At 38.3% G+C, this 17,894-nt stretch overlaps 1 protein-coding gene across 2 annotated transcripts in view; it reads left to right on the forward strand.

The window, feature by feature from the left end:
• Positions 1–17,894, forward strand: part of LOC149843944 (sorting nexin 2A-like) — a 66,076-nt gene that overhangs the window by 22,779 nt on the left and 25,403 nt on the right. For both annotated transcript variants that reach the window (XM_090000181.1, XM_090000182.1), the window contains exon 4: positions 1,097–1,183. In XM_090000181.1, coding sequence (XP_089856307.1) covers positions 1,097–1,183 — 87 coding nt within the window. The remainder of the gene's footprint in view (positions 1–1,096; positions 1,184–17,894) is intronic.

Raw genomic sequence — 17,894 nt, forward strand, 5'->3', positions numbered from 1 at the left:
GCAGGTGATACTCAGTAGGCAGTTCTCTTTAGAACCAACGAAATCACAGATTAACAGAAAAAAAAAAGAAATCACAGATTAACAGTGATTAGCAAGTAGCAGGGAAACACAGATTAAATGCAGGGAAACAACAGAGAAACAACAGGGATTAAAAGGAAATCCCAGATCAAGAAAGAAAGTCACAGATAGAAAGATGATCGATTTTTTTTTTTTTTACAAAGGAAAGGGGAACCTGATTTAATAACGTTTCCAGATTTTTGCTGATAGAAACACGCTGATGGATCCACGTAGATTCACGCTGCTGACGCTGATGGATCCACGCAGATTCACGCTGGTAGCCCTTCACTCCCAGATTCACGTTTTTTTGAGTGGTTCCAGATTCACGCTGGCAGCCCACCACGCAGATTCACGCTGGCAGCCCTTCACTCCCAGATTCACACAGATAAGATTCACGACTGATGGATCCACGCAGATTCACGTTGCTTTGAGATCCACACAGATTCATGGCTGCTGACGCTGGTGAATCCACGCAGATTCACGCTGTAATTCACTCCCAGATTTTGGCTCTGATACCATGAAAGAAGGAAACCCTATCATCGAGAGAGAGAGAGAGAGAGAGAGAGAGAGAGAGAAGGGGGTTCAGTCCATCGTGACTGCCCTCTCATTCTATTAATAATAAAGATGTAAAACACTAGGGTACGAAAATACCCCTTAACAGAGTGTTAATTTACATTATACATGAACTGGGTCTGGACCCGATCCATTACATAAATGGATCGGGTCAGACATACATAATGAGGATAACAATGACTTCTTTTCAATGCACTGTTTGTTCTGCATATTGGACTAGATCTAGTTTTAGTTAGTAAACTGTTATACTTTGGGTATTCTGTGGGGCTAAGCTAGAAAAATGAAGACTCAAATCATCTCTCCTAATTTGATATTTACAATCCTCATTAGATGAAAATTGTGTTATTGTTGAGAATGGTTTGAGTTGCCCCAGCTAAAATACTGGAATCTTTGTTTCATGATGGACCTCTTTTGCATAATGAATGCAAGTGAAGTGTAATATGACATTATGTGCATGGTAATGCAGGAAAACAATAGGAATGAAATTGAAAGGCTTGACGGGGAAAGAACTAATGACTTCTTTGGCATGTTGAGGGGATTCATAATCAATCAGGTATGTATAGTTTGTTTTTTATTAACAGCGTAATAATTCTGTCTAGACTTGATCCAGTTTTATCATCTAATATCCTAGACCTTTTACCCATATTAAAGGGGGGTTTGCAGCGGTTATTGTCTTACAGTTTTTTCTTGATATTGTGATGTTGGTCTTTAATGAACAGCAATCTGGATTTTCTTGAATGACACCAGAAGGGTTCAAACATAGGGTTCTGTTACATTGTATTATAAAGTAAAATAAGTTTTTTTTGGAATCTGAAAATTACTGCTTAAATATCCTGTGCATGAATAAGAAACAATCTGTTGCTAAATATGGGTTTCAACTTTCAACTGCTATTGAAAAATATGCTTTTCCTTCAATTTTCTGTGATTTGGGAGCATTTATAAGTATCCCTGGCCCATGGTCAGGCTTTTTGAGCCAAGGCCCAGCCTAGACCAGGCTTTGGCCTGGCCCATTGAAATGCCAAGCTGGCTTTACCAGCCAACACAGGCCCACTGGCAGGATAGGCAGACACAAGGTCTTTTCTTCATTTGGGTGGGAGACCAGGGTGGCCTGTGATTGACCAGTTCCGGGCCACGTTTTGAGAACTGATCCGGGCTTAGACCCAGTCCAGCCAATAACGTTGCCAGCCTTTTGGCAAGCCTATACTTGCACAATTGCACCAATTAGCAATGATAGACATGGCTCATACTTGTTTGACATTTGTTCTATGCAGTCTTGTTGGTTTTCATTCTTTGTTTGCTTGTGATTATGTCTGTATATTTTTAATCATGCTTGGTTCCTCTAGTAGTCTTTATATCTGTCCTGTCTCTGGATAAGAGTTACAAAGTTCAAACAGGCAAGGTTCAGGTAAATCCAAACATAGTCAGTAGTCTTTCATTTGAGCCATTTTACTGTGGGTTTTACTTGGCCGCATTAAGACCTTGGCCCAATTGGGTAGTTTAAATTTGTCAAACGTGTGTCGGAGATATGCTGTTCATAAGCCATTTAAACTAGTGTCTTTGAGAAAAATATGCATTTACCTGATTTAGTTAGCTATGTGATGCTCTGTAAAGATGCTGAGGAGCTTAAATATGAAGTTTGATCTGGGCCTGACTATCCATAGTTACCTGTTTACTGTCCTATCATCTGAGTTGAGCAACCTAAGACCCATAAAGGTCATACTTCAATCAGTTTACCTTGAAGCATCTATGACACAACAATATTTTCTGTTTTTTTCTTTTCTTTTCTCCATACCTTTATATCTTCTGCATGATGCTTGCTGGATGCCAACTAAGTAGATATCATCTCAGTTTGCATGATCACACAAACAAGTTCATAGGCTGCAAAGATGTGCAAATGTGTGTAAGCATGTAGGCTTAATATTTCTATCAACAGTTTAAGCTTATATTTCTTTGTTTTGCCCAGTCTTTTATAATTTGATTCTTTATAGGCTATGAAGGTAGATATAAAACCATGCTTGTGTAATGAAACAAGTGAAAAAGGTGAAAAAGGATCCGACCCGATCCATGTAAAGATTGTAAAGATTGTGTACAGAGTATACATTTACCTTTAATCGGGTCTGGATACACTAGACCCGGATCCATATCATGTAAAGTAAAGTTATAAATGCATTGTTTTAGGTCACGATTTCAATGGTATCAAAGCGGTGTTGAAGCCTGGCCTGAGATCGCCTTCTCGTCTGCGTGCGTCTTCTTCCTCCTTTTCTCCGTGTTCTCCAGTTCCGGTAAGATCGATAACGTCTCCTCCTTCTCTTCCGTCAACATCTCCTCTTTTCTTCCTTGTTCTTTAAGATCTGATTCTCTCTGGAATCAAAGTGGACTTTCAGTTGGATTTGCCGACGTGAAGAGACACAAACCAGTTTTCCCTCCCTCAATCTGAATATTTTATTTGCTGAAGTTAATACTTGTGCTATTTCTGTCTGCATAAACTCTTCTTCATTTTCTTTCTTCTCTCGTTCTTCTCTCCTCTTTTGAATTTTTCTGTGTACCCTGTTCGCGTGAATCCTGTTCACGTGAACACAAACCGTGAAAAACGAGCGGCTGTATTTCACGTGAATCGCTGAAATCGATTCACGTGAAACATCAAACCAATCGTGTGCCCTATTTCAGTTTCTGTTTGACATTGCCTACTTGACTCCCTTTTACTGCTGTCGTACGCTCGATCTCCCTTTGTCCAATCCCTTTCACACATCCATTTCTACATATTCAAATATATATTTGCCGTGTAGTTTTTTTTTTTGTTTCTCTTATTGCTATTCGTTTGAAAATATATCTAACGTGGGAAAGTTTTTTTTATATCAGTTTTCTGGAGAGCATAGAAAAAGGTTTAGACAGCCACAAAAAAAAAGCTGAGCATTTCGTGAACACTCTTGCTGAAATTCACTCTCTATGGATCCCTATTCCCTTCAATCAAATATTTCTTCAAGTTTTCTCAACCAACTCATTTATAAAAAGTTGAATACCTCAAACTTCTTGATTTGGAAGAGACAAATCATTCATTTTATAAGAAGCCAAGGTCTCTTAGGTCACTTGGATGGAACCATCCCAGTCCCACCAGAATTTGTTCCGAGAGAAGAGAAAGATGATCAAGGTGCGAGTTTGATCGTATATGTCAACAATATAAAATTTCTCAATTGGGAAAGGAAAGATTAATCTGTTGCATACATCACCTCAACCCTGTCTCAAGAGGTCCTTGTTGCCATTCCCGACAATTGTACAACATTGCAACTCTGGGAGCGACTGGTTCAGACGTATTCACAGGTTTCACAAGCCAGGATGGTTTTTCTAAAAAGGAAATTTCAGTTGCTAAGAAAAGATTTCATGACCATCATGAAATATTTGAACAAGATAAAGACCATCACAGATCAACTTGCAGTTATAGGATGTGCCGTTAGTGACAATGACATGGTGCAACAAACTCTGAGCGGATTGGGATCTGACTACAATATGATAGTCACTTCACTATTGTGCCTTCCTGTTCTTCCTACCTTTGATGAGCTACGAGCCAAATTGATCCAGTATGAAATGACTCTGAAGGGATTCTTTGAAGAAACTCACATTCACCCAAATTCTCAAGAAGTTTTGCCACAGGAGTGACTTATGGTAGAGGACGGGGACAAGGAGGACAAGGGCGAAGTGGACACGGAGGGCGTGGTTTACTTCCCACTCCAAACATGTTAGCTCATGCGCAGGGATCAAGATCCATCTCTACTTGCTTCCTTTGTAACAAAAAGGGGCATATCAAGGCAAATTGCTGGCATAATCCAGAGAATAAAGGAAAGGGTCCACAGACGGAAACCAAAAGAAAGTTCACAAATACCAGAGACAGTGGAGAGATTAAAGATCTGCTGATATCTGTCTTGTCAGAGTTGAATTTAAGGCAGAGCGATGAAGGCACTTGGTTTGTTGACTCAGGGGCAACAACTCATGTGACAGGCGATGCAGGTAAAATTTCTAACCCTATTCCTTATTTTGGAAAAAGTAAGATTGTCACTGAAGATGGATCCCACCATCCTGTTTCTCATGTTGGAAAAGCTGTCATCCCCATGCCATATTCCAGTCTTACTCTTTCTGACGTTCTTCATGCTCCTGACATCAAGAAAAATATTGTTTCTGTTTCCAAACTTATTGATGATAATAATGCTTCAGTTGAATTCACTCACTTGTCTGTGCAGGTCAAGGACCTAAGCACGAGGGAAACATTCGCTGAAGGAAAAAGACGAGGCAATATGTATGTCTTTGAAGAAGCTCCATGTCATGTTGTTCGCCCTGTTCATCTGAATTCGAAGCCTTCATTAGAGTCATGTTCATCCTCTTATGCTAATGCTTTTAGTATTTCTAAATGTAATAAGCCATTTTTGTGGCATAGTCGATTAGTGTAAGATCTCGTGTTTTCAGACCTTAGTCACTTCATGAAAAACTTTGAAATTTGGCTAAGTCTGGTAAGAAAATCGTTTGAGGCTCGAGTTTAGACCAAGGCCTTAGAGTTTGGGTTTGACCCAAGTCTCATCATCAGGGTCTAGACAAGCCAATCGATGTGTGGCAAAGAGTTTTAAATTCAACCTTTAAATTCAAGCGAAATTCAAGCGAAGTTCAGGTTATTTTCGGGCGAAATTCGGAATTTGATATTCATGTAATATATCGTTGGATGCGTCTCGAAATTCTGAGTGCAATGGTATTTTACTTTTTCAAATCCGAGTTCCGGTTGGCCCAGAAATCACGTTTTTCTAAAATTTTAGCAGTTTGTTGGGACGGATCCGAAATTGGATCGGATTGAATCCAAGGTATAGGATCCAAATTTTTACGGATTTGGGTCCTAGTTAGGTCCTACAAAAATCTGGAATGGATATAAGTCTTAATCCAAATCTTGTATGAGTATGGGTTTGGATCTTGGATCCGATCCAAAATCCAAGCTTAACATTTTTATGACTTTAAATTCAGCTGGGAGTTTTAAATTGGGGTTATTATTATATAAAAAGTCTCCAGGGTCAACATGACCAATTTTGGGAACTTTTGAGTGCCTATTAATAAGTAAATTCAAAAAAATGTATTTATTAAATTAATGATTTTTATTAATTTCGGGAATAGAGTTAAGAGGGTTTAGGGTTAGCCCTCTTCCCTAATTAAAAAAGGGTATTGAGGATTCCATACCTTTTAGGATTAGGAGGTCAAATAGTCAACCAAATGTACATTAGGGAAGGAGTCTAGAATTTGGAAACTCCCTAATGTGGGAGACCCAAATCTGGAAACTCACTAATGAGTTTCCAGCATTAAATAGGAGAAGGAAGGGGGGGGGGCGGCAGCCCTTTTCCTTTCTTTTGGCTGGAGAGAAAAAAAAAACAGGAGAGAGAGAGAGAAAGAGAGAGAGAGAGAAGAGAGAGACAGAGAGAGAGAAAGAGGAGAAAGCAAAGAGGAGTGAAGGAGGTAGAAGAGGAGGTTGGAAGCATTGGAGCTCAGCCACACGCCCCCATAGCCTCTATTCTTTTCTTTTTCCAAAAAGGTACGGGTACTTTTTCTTGAAATAAATGAGAAATAAGGTAAAGATTGGATTTTCCATGCTTCTTTTGGTGGAAATCCGTAGAGGAACAGTGGGCCCTCGATTTCCACCGTGATTCCATTCGTGTAGGCTGTATTTTTGTTGTTTCAGAAAAATATATATATAGATACATATATATGATATACTAGGGGGCAGATTTTCAAAAGAGGTGTTTTGCTGTTCTTTTTGACAACATGCACAGGTCCAATCTGGACCTGTGTACATGTCTTGGACCCAGCCGACAGGGTCGGCTGGGCTGGGTATCCTTTTCAAAAAAAAAATAAAATAAAAAGGGAAGATTGCAGTTTTGCAAAGTAAGTGGTGCTGCTGTTGTTGACAGCATACACAGGTCCAAACTGGACCTGTGTACAAGCTGTTGGACCCAGCCGACAGGGTCGGCTGGGGCAGGTATGTGTTCTCACAAAAAAAAAATATATATATATCCAGTTTTTGTGGGGTGGGTTTTGCTGTCACCTTTGACAGCCTACACAGGTCCAAACTGGACCTGTGTGTATGCTTCTGGACCCAGCCGACAGGGTCGGCTGGGCTGGGTGTTCTTCCCCTTTTCAAAAAAAAATATATATACATGATATTTTTAACAGGTAGTGTGCGTAAATAAAACTTCTTTTATGCTGTTCTTGTAGACAGCATACACAGGCCCACACTGGGCCTGTGTATATGCTGTTAAGCCCAGCCAACAAGGTCGGCTGGGCAGGCTTGCAACAAAAACATTTATAAAAAAAAAATATCAGTTTTCTTGTGGCAGGTAGGCTGTTCTTTTTGACAGCATACACAGGCCCAAACTGGGCCTGTGCACATGCTGGTGGACCCAGCCGACAGGGTCGGCTGGGCTGGGCATTGTTCTAAAAAAAAAAACTGTGAAATCTGTTTTTAGTGAGGTTTCGGCTGTTGGTTTGGCTGGCTGGCAGCCAGCAGAGTGGCTCTCGGCTGACTGTCAGCTGCTGGCCGAACCGACAGGCCCAGCCAAGTGCTTGGCTGGGTGTGTGTGGATGGTTTTGGCGGGGCTGGGGCAGGCCCAGTCGACCCGGTCAGTGGGTGCTGGTCTGGGCCTTGGCCTTGGCCTTGAGAAAACTTTTGGGTATACTTTATACAGAAAATTTTTCTGTACAGGAGGGGCTTCCTGGCAGCTTACACAGGCCCAAAAGGGGCCTGTGAATACCCTGTCAGACCCAGCCGACCGGGTCGGCCGGGCTGCGCTGTTAGATACAAAATTTTTCTCATGTGGGTATTGTAGCATGCTAGTGATATAAGTGTGTTAAATTATAAAAACAGGATTGGCTGCAATTAGTAAAGTTAGGCTTTTAAATCTCTTACGGCATGTTAAACCTTGGGAATAAGTCATGTACCTGAAATTTTAATTTTCACATATGTTAGGCGTTGATGTGGTTCATATGTGTGTTTGAGCATGCTTACACTTTATTCCATGACAAAGTTGTTGAGTGCTTACTTATTTATGGACTTAACAGGTGTGGTTGCATATACATAAACGCATGAATGCTCTTTTATTCATCTCATTACAATTCATGATTAGAACCATATGTGGTGATAATTGCATAAAGAGGCATGCATGCGCATACCATGCATATGCATAGAAAAATGGGGTATAACATGGGTTGTGTAATCTGCATATGGGAATGTCATATTTCATGTTTATTGTCAATGGGTTAATTTGGTACGTATATGCTTACCCCTTGCAGGCATGTTAATACCACTGCATACTTATGATTATGATTCTTGCATCAGTGCTTCGGTGATCATGATGAATCATCGAGGGTTTGGTAAACCCGAGTTGTGAAATTGTTTTCCCTCATTCATTTCAATGCATTGCAAAGATCGTGCCTTATTAATATTTCAGTTTTATTGCACTGTTCTATATGTTTTCACAGGCCGGAGTCCTGTGATGGCTCTCGCGAGGTAGATGCGAGCTTTTATCTTTCTTTTTGCATATGATGTTGCAAAACTTAAGAAATTAAATTTTAAATAAAAGAAATAATAAAGCACAGTGTAATATACCTTTTGGGATCACCCATCTGGAGAATGGGGATCTTAGAAATCCGGTCTTGGGGAGACTGTGAGGATACAAAACTCCGTGTGCTTAATTTTGGTCCCCTGAACCCGATATTGAGGTTCCTTCTCCTGGCCACGGTTTTAGGGAGAGTCCGCCACTTTACCTGGGAGTGGTGTGTTTGACACAACTGTTTTTTTTTTTTGGTATCAAGGAAGTGACACTTGTGGGCGTGGGGTGTCCCTTGTGTCCTCGACATTAGATGTGGAGGTCTAATGTTCCGAAGGTGATTCGGTCGAGGGCTAAGTTAGAACCCAGTATTAAAATATAAATTGTGTGCTAAGCTACCCTGGGAATCTAACTTAACCTCGGGGTTTGTACCCGTTTGGTGTATCCGCGAGCAACGGTAATTAAAAAGAGAAACTTAAAGTTGTATGCATTTAATAGGGCATGCATAAGGAAACAAAAGACTTAAATGGAAGATAATAAAATGATTCATGCATTGCATAAAAGACATGCATTTTTCCTGTTATGCATTAGATCATGCATACTTTAATGGTTTCCTCACTCAGTACATGAGGGTAGGTGTTGAATGTTTAATTCTTGTTGCATGCTGAAATTTTAGTAGATGCTACTGCTTTACTGTCTTTGCGTGCTTAACAATTATGATTGTTGCATGAATAAATTCTCAATTGCTATAAACTGTCTTGTATGTATTTCCATTAATTGTTGCATGATATCTCATCTTGACTCTTTATCTCACTTGTTTCATTAAGAAGTAGCTGTGCTCAGGATTTCGATTCTGACACCCTACTTCATTGGTTTTTCGCAGGAACAGGTGATCAGTGAAGTCGACAGCTACTGCGAGGGCGCGAGAGTCACAACGAGTTTTGACAGTCTTCTATGTGGACAGAGTGGTTCTTTGTTTTGTTTTTCTATTTAGTGTTCTTGTTATTTGCTTATTGTCATCAGTAGTTACTTGAGTCAGACACTTTATTTTTGAGATTAGTTTTTCATTCATGAATAAAGGTAATGGTTAGTTATGGATGTTAATTGCAAGTTCCTTTGTGGTTTGTGGCTATCCAGTTGGAATTGGAACTGTGAGGACCCCGGGTCTCTGGGAAGTTTTCCGCACTGTTTTAGAAAAAAAAAAAAATTCCGCATTTTCAAAGGGGATGAGTTGGGGTCGTTACAATTAGGACATTGTGGGAGTCATTTTATTGAAAAACTTGTCTGTAATAATCTCATTCCAAAAGAAAGTCTCAATGGGAACGAGAGCAGTCATAAGTGTTCCAGTTGTCTTTCATGCAAGAGTCATGTATTGCCTTTCCATTCCATTAATAGGAGAGCTTCAAAACCTTTTGAGATAATTTGTTCTGATGTATGGGGACCCGTTCCGATTGCCTCTGGATCTGGGAGCAGATACTATCTAATCTTTGTTGATAACTATTCCCGATACACTTGGATATATTTCATAAAAAAAATAAGTCAGAAGTCTTCTCTTTGTTTCAAACTTTTCTTTCCTTGGTCAAAAATCAATTTTCTGAGTCCATTCAATTTTTCCAATGTGATGGAGGTGGGGAATTCTCATCCCGTGATTTTATTTCCTTTCTTCGAAATAACAAAATAGGAAGAAGGGTGTCCTGCCCTCACACCCCCAACAAAACGGGATTGCTGAACGAAAACATAGGCATATCGTTGAAAGTGCCATGAGCATACTTCATGACAATAATCTTCCCATCAACCTATGGAAAAAAGCTTTTCACTCTGCCGTACATGTGATAAATAGACTACCTATGGTTGTTCTGGAAAATAAGTCTCCTTATCACTGTCTTTTTGGAGCTCATCCTAGTTATCACAATCTGCGTGTTTTTAGATTTGTTTGTTATGTGCATATTGATCAGTCTCTGAGAAACAAGTTTCAGGACAAGACCAAGAAATGTAGGTTTGTGGGATATGCAAATGACTATAAAGGATATAGGTGTTATGATCCCATCAACAAACGCATCAGAACCTCAAGAAATGTTGTCTTTGATGAACAAAATTTTGATCGCGAAGCTGACACAACGAACATGTCAACTGAAGTTTACTATCCTTGGCTGAGTTTAGAACTTTTTGCTGGCCCCAATGAAGCGTGTTCCTTAGATTGCGTGCAACAAGAAGAAGAGATGTTTGAGAACACTGGGACGTTGGGATCACAAAATGTAGAGGAAGTACCAGGTAGATACAAAGGCATTGTCTATTCTAGACAGAGACCGATAGCATCAAGTCATTCAGATCATGTCTCAGTCACCAATCCAACTCCTTCTCGTACTCTTGAGGTCAGAAAATCAAACCGCATATGACATCCTATTGACAGGTGGGTTAGCTATAACAACTTTTCCTTGGATCTTCAACTCTTTTTAACTGCCCTCAATAAAGAAGATGAGTCCATTATGTACTATCAGGCAATCACTTCTACTAAATGGGTAGAAGCTATGAATGATGAAATGCAAGCCTTGCATGAATGTGGAACCTGAGAAGTTATTCCCAAATCACCTGACAAAAATGTTGTTGGATATAAATGGGTCTATAAAATAAAGTACAAGCTAGATGGAACCATTGAACAATATAAGGCAAGACTTGTGGCAAAAGGATTCACTCAAGAAGCAGGGCAAGACTATGATGAGACCTTTAGTCTGGTTGTAAGAATGAGAACAATTCGAATTATTATTTCTTTGGCTGTTGAACATGGATGGAAGTTGAGTCAGCTTGATGTGAAAAATGCATTCTTGCATGGAGATTTGAAGGAGGAAGTATACATGGAGCAACCTCCTGGATATCAAGAACAAAATTGTAAAACCCATGTGTGCAGGTTAAACAAAGCTATCTATGGTCTGAAGCAAGCATCTCGCTCTTGGTTTGATAGCTTCTCGCTAGATATTCAGAAACATGGATTTTCACGTTCCATGCTAGACCCACTCATTATTTATTTTTAAAAGTCAGACTGTGACCACTCTATTATTAATTTATGTCGATGATATTATCATCACAGGAAACTCTGCAGCCCACATTCAAGAAGTCAAAGACTTACTAGGTCAGAGGTTCAAAATGAAAGTTCTTGGAGTTCTACGTTATTTTCTTGGCGTAGAAGTTGATAAACAGGCTCATGGCTTGACACTCACTCAGCATAAGTACACCGTAGACGTTCTCAGCAAGGCAGACATGAAAGACTGCAAACCTCTAGGAACTCCGAGTGTGCTTCATCAGAAACTTAGCGCTGATGATGGAGATTTGTGTGATGACCCCACCAGGTATCGAAGCATAATAGGAATGTTACAATACCTCACATTCACTAGACCTGACATCGTTTATTCAGTCAATCAAGTATCTCAATTTATGCATGCGCCACGTAATGGACATACGGAAGCGGTCGAGAGAATCCTTAGATATCTGAAAGGGACTATTGGGGATGGATTGATATATTCACTACAGTCATATGGCAAAGATGAGCACGAACTTACTGTATATTGTGATGCAGACTGGGCAAGAGATCCTGACGAACGAAGATCTACATTAGGATATTGTGCCTTCATCGGAAGAAATTTAGTCTCTTGGAGCAACAGAAAACAAAAGGCTATCGCTAGATCAAGCACTGAGGCTGAATATAGATCCATGACTGCTGCTACTGCCGAAGTCACATGGATCAGACATCTACTAACTGAAGTAGGAGAAAAGATCTCCCACACTACCTTGCTATGTGACAACCAAAGTGCTATCAACATGTCATTCAATCCCGTATATCACAGTCGTGCTAAGCACATTGAGATTGACCAACACTTTGTGAGACAGAAGGTTGAAGAAAAAGAGATTGAGCCTGAATTCATCACTACTGAAAGGCAAGTTGCAGACATATTTACCAAAGGGTTAACCAAGGATCGTTTTTGGATGCTTAAAGGCAAGTTGTTCATGGTTCAAAACCATGATCAACTTGAGGGGGTGAAAAAGGTGAAAAAGGATTCGACCCGGGATCCGACCAGAGTCGACCCGATCCATGTAAAGATTGTATACAACGTATACGATTACCTTTAATCGGGTCTGGATACACCAGACCCGGATCCATATCATGTAAAGTAAAGTTATAAATGCATTGTTTTAGGTCACGATTTCATACAGAAATCGTGACAGCCGCAAACCCCTTCTTGCTTTTGCCTCTTCGTCTCTCTCTCTCTCTCTCAATGCGGGTACGGGTGGATTTCTAACAACAAGAGTGCATAATCACAATGCCAATGAAGGGCTACACAAGTGCACAAATATACTATGGTCTCTAATGGACCGATGACAATCTCATAAAAGAGATATACAAAAGCACGAATTCCACAAGAGCACAAAGGCACAAAATCCACAAGAGCACAATATAAAAATGGATTTTGTATTAACACACAAAATGCTTTGAAAAAGCATTGTCTTACATAGTGGGGTGAGGCTCTTCTCCCCAATAGTCCTTTTGAGTTTACAAATAAAAAACAAAAAATAAAGAAAACAAAAAAGACTTTATAGCCCTCTGTTGGACTGTACTAAGTTACATATTATTAAATAACCAAAATACCCCTGATATACGTATATCAGTTAGGTATAAATATATACACAATATTTTAACACTCCCCCTCAAACTTACGGTGAAATCACCGAAAGTTTGCTAAGAAGATACAAAAATCTTAGTAGAGGAAGAGCTTTGGTGAAGAAGTCCGCAACCTGAAACTCAGACTTAACATATGGTAAAGTAATTGCCCCCTTCAAGTATTCTTCTCGAACATAGTGGCAATCCATCTCAATATATTTTGTTCGTTCATAAAATGTGTGATTGCTGGCTATTATACTACACTTTTGTTATCACAACATAATTTTGAAGGTCATGAAACATCAATACCCATATCTAAAAGTAATGATCTCATCTACACGACTTCGATTGTTGTCGTAACAATCGCCCTATACTCAGCTTTCGTGGAAGATAAATACACTTTTTGTTGTTTTTTGCATCGCCACGAAATGAGAGAATCACCTACAAATACACAAAAACTTGTAGTTGAGTGACAGTTATTAGGATCTCCTCTCCACTCAGAATCAGTATAAGCAATACGATCTAAAGATGACGAAGAGGATAATAATAGTCGTTTAGATATAGTTTTCTTGATGTATCGAACTATTCTTAATACAACAATCATGTGAACCGATATAGGTCATGTTGAAACTGATTTGCAGTATGTACTGCATAGGTAATGTCTAACCTGGTAATAGATAGGTACATTAATGATCCGATAAGCCGCTTATAAGGAGCTTGATCATGTAATAAAACTCCATCTTCAACTCTCATTTTAACATTTATCACTTCAGGAGTATTGACATATTTTGTGTCTGTGATTCTTGAATGCGCAACAATATCAGCTGCAAACTTGATTTGAGACAAAATGTACCCTCTTGGTGAGTATGCTACTTCAATTCCTAAAAAATATCTCAAAAAACTAAGGTTAATCATATTAAAAGATTTTTTAAGCATAATTTTAATTTCTTTAATTTCCTTTTGATCATTCCTAGTGATGATCATATCATCAACATACAAAAGTAGAATGATAATTGAGCTATCTATAGATCTTACAAAAAGAGAGTGTCAGTATAACAAGATTTAAATCCAAGATTCAATACAGTTCTACTAAAACAATCATACCATACTTTAAGAGCTTGTTTAAGCCCATATAAAGCTTTTTGAAGACGAAGAACCGTTCCATTTTCAATAGTCAGACTAGGGGGATGATCCATATGTAAACTTCTTCATTTAAATTTTCATTTAAGAAAACATTTTTTACACTGTTATATAATCTATTTTCTAATGGATGCTACTGCAACTAGAGCCCTAACTCTGGTCATGCGAGCTACTGAAGCAAATGTTTCCTCATAATATATTTCATATTCGTGAGAATATCTTTTTGCAACTAATCTTGCTTTATATTTTTCTAGGGACCCGTCACTCTTTATTTTGATTTTAAATACCCATCTACATTCTATTGTCTTCTTTTTCTTAGGAAGAGGTTGGACTGCCCAAGTATGGGCCTTGTGTAATGCATCTAATTCTATTTTCATAACTCCTACCCATTCTTTTATGTTTTTAGCTTCATATGAATGAATTGCTAAAAGGCAAACCCTATAGTTTAGAGAAAATGATTCATGGGAAACAAACCTATTTGGAGGCCTATGTATCCGTTTAGATCTTTTAACACTAGATTCTTCAACATTTGTTGGTTGACTATACCTTTAAAAAGCACATAGATGCTCCCTATTATCTCTTTTAGAATATTGTAAAAGGTTATGAGTTGATTCTTTTTCTTCACTTGGTCTATTAATAGACTCAAAATTATCAATGTCATTATTATCAATAATTTTATTATTTGATTTAGGTAACAAATCAAATAAGAAGGCATACTCGGATTCTTCCTTAGTTTTCTCAAGATCAAATCCATTTTCATTTTCAAGAAATGTTACATTTATAGAGACATAAAGTTTATCATTTGTTGGATCATAGCATCGATAGCCTTTTTTTATTTTTGGCATATTTAAGAAAAACACATTTTATAGTTTTAGGAAAGAGTTTGGTATATTTTTTAAGAAGCACAAAGCATTTAAATCCAAAGACTCTTAGTCTTTTCAAATTGGGAGAGATTTTAAAAAGTTTTTCAATACGAGATTTGTTTTCTAAAGTTTGAGAAGGCATTCTATTTATTAGATATACCGCGGTGAGAGCAGCTTCGGCCCATTTGTTTTTTGGAATTTCTTTTGAAATAAAAAGGGTCTTAGTCGTTTCAATGACATGACGGTGCTTTCTTTCAGAAATACCATTTTGTTAGGGGCTCCTAGGACAAGATCTTTGGTGTAAAATACCATGAGTTTCTAAAAACTCCTCTCCCTGAGTCGAAACAACAGATTTTAATATTTGATTTAAATTGATTTTTAACGAGATTATGAAAGCTTTTAAAGCACGAAAAAACTTCGGATTTGAGTTTAAGTAGATCCAAGTATGTTTACTAAAATCATTTATGAATGTAACATAATATGAATAACCACCTTTTGATATAACGGGAGCAAGACCCCATACATCCGAATGCACTACTTCAAAGATTTCATTAGTCAAGAAAGTTCTAGATCTAAAAGGCATCATTTGCATTTTTCCTTCACGTACAAATTTTTTATCCTTATAAATTTTTTTCAAAAATAAAAAATGAGGTAATTTGGATATACTTGGGTGTCCTAATCTTTTATGACAAGGCTCTAAATTAATGTCTTTGATATGATTACAAAAAGTGTTTTTGGGTAAACATAAGGAATCTATGTAGTAAAGATCTTCTCTTTTATGGCCTTGCTCAATCAGCTTCCTTGACTGGAGATCCCGCACCCAACAAGCCTTAGATGAGAAGAATACTTTACACCCATAATCGAAAATTTGAGATACCGATAAAAGGTTTAAATCTAATTTTGAAATAACCCTCATATTTGGAACACATTTTTTTTTGAGATATTGTTGAGGTTTCCTATACTTTTAACTTTCAAAGAAGTACCATCGACGATTGATACACGTGAAAAATATGAATTAGTGCAATTGGATAATAGAGACTCATTATGAGTAATGTGAAAAGTGACTCTCGAATCCAAAATCCGAGAAGACATACACGGAGGAGAAAAAAAGGAGATGGCGACACAGGATGCAAAATGAGTAGCTTTAAGAATTTGTGAGACGACTTCCGCTATTTGGGCAATTGTTAAATCATTGAAATTGTCTTTTTTTTATTCTTGAGGTTCTTTACTTACGTCAGCCACTTTTTTGAGCTTGAGACAATCCGGTCTTATATGTCTCAGTTCTTTACAATACAACAACAACTACGCCTTCATCCCAAAACAATTGGGGTCAGCGATATGAACCAACAAAGAAAATCATTTTGGGTCTTCCACATGAATCCTTCTCCTCCAATCATTTCTATCTAATGTCATGTCCTCGGTGAGGTTCAAAGCATTCATATCCTTTCCTATCACCTCCATCCATGTCTTCCTAGGCCTACCCCGATATATTTTCTCATTTATCCATCCTTCTAACTGGAGCATCATTAGGCCTTGCCGAATATGTCCAAACCACCGTAAACGATTCTCTCTCATCTTATTTTCAATGGGTGCAACGCCTACCTTCTTACGTATCTCCTCGTTCCGAATCTTATCTTTTATTGTATTTCCACACATCCATCTCAACATACGCATCTCAACTACACTCATTTTTTGAATATGAGGTCTCTTGGCAGCCCAACATTCCGTACCATATAGTAAAGCGGGCCTAATAGTCGTCCTATAAAACTTTTCCTTCAACCGCAATGGCATTCTACGATCGCACAACACTCCAGTTGCACTTTTCCATTTCATCCACCCAACCTTTATCCTATGATTTACATCTCCATCAATTTCTCCATACTTTTGAATGATAAATCCCAAATATTTGAAACAGTCATCCACCGGTATTTCTTGCTCACCAAACTTCACTACACTCCCATTACTACTTCGTTGCTTACTAAACCGACATTCCATATATTCTGTCTTACTCTTACTCAACTTAAAACCTCTTGCTTCCAATGTCTGTCTCCATAATTCTAACTTAGCATTAACTCCAACTCTAGACTCATCAATCAAAACAATATCATCAGCAAACAACATACGCCACGACATATTTTCTTGAATTAATCTCGTAAGCTCATCCATCACTATAGCAAATAGGAAATGTCTTAAAGCAGATCCTTGATGTAACCCAACCGTTATAGAAAAATTGGTTGTCACCCCTTCACAAGTGCGGACATTGGTTACTGCTCCTTCATACATATCTTTAATTATACTAATGTACTTGAGAGAAACACCTTTCTTTATCATTGTCCACCAGAGAACGTCCCTAGGTACTCTATCGTATGCCTTCTTCAAATCAATAAAAACCATATGCAAATCTTTGTTCCTCTCTCTATATCTCTCAATAAGTTGTCTAAGAAGATGTATAGCTTCCATAGTTGATCTTCCAGGTATAAAACTAAATTGATTCTCCGATATCATGACGACCTTCTTCAACCTAGACTCAATCACCCTCTCCCAAAGTTTCATAGTATGACTCATGAGTTTTATATCACGATAGTTTGTGCAATCTTGTATATCACCCTTATTCTTATATAGAGGCACCAAAGTATTCTTCCTCCACTCATTAAGCATCTTATTTGTCCGCCAAATCTTGTTAAAAAGATTTGTCAACCATTCTAAGCCTTTCTCTCCCAAGCATTTCCAAGCCTCGATAGGTATACCATCTTGGCCAATTGCCCTTCTTGATTTCATTTTCTTTAAAGCTTCTGCAATTTCTTTCTTTTGAATCTTGCGCATGAAGTCACGATTCATCTCATGAAAAGGAATGGAGAAGTCTCCAAGATCCTGAGCATGACTTCCATTAAATAGCTTATCAAAATAATCTTTCCATCTCTCCTTAATCTCCTCATCTTTGACTAAAACCCTTTGTGTTTCATCTTTGATACATCTAACCATACCCAGATCCCTCGATTTCCTATCTCTCATCTTTGTAAGCCTATAAATATCCTTCTCGCC

This window comes from Nuphar pumila, chromosome 3 (assembly GCF_984573655.1).
Source record: "Nuphar pumila chromosome 3, dmNupPumi1.hap1.1, whole genome shotgun sequence".
NCBI lineage: Eukaryota > Viridiplantae > Streptophyta > Magnoliopsida > Nymphaeales > Nymphaeaceae > Nuphar > Nuphar pumila.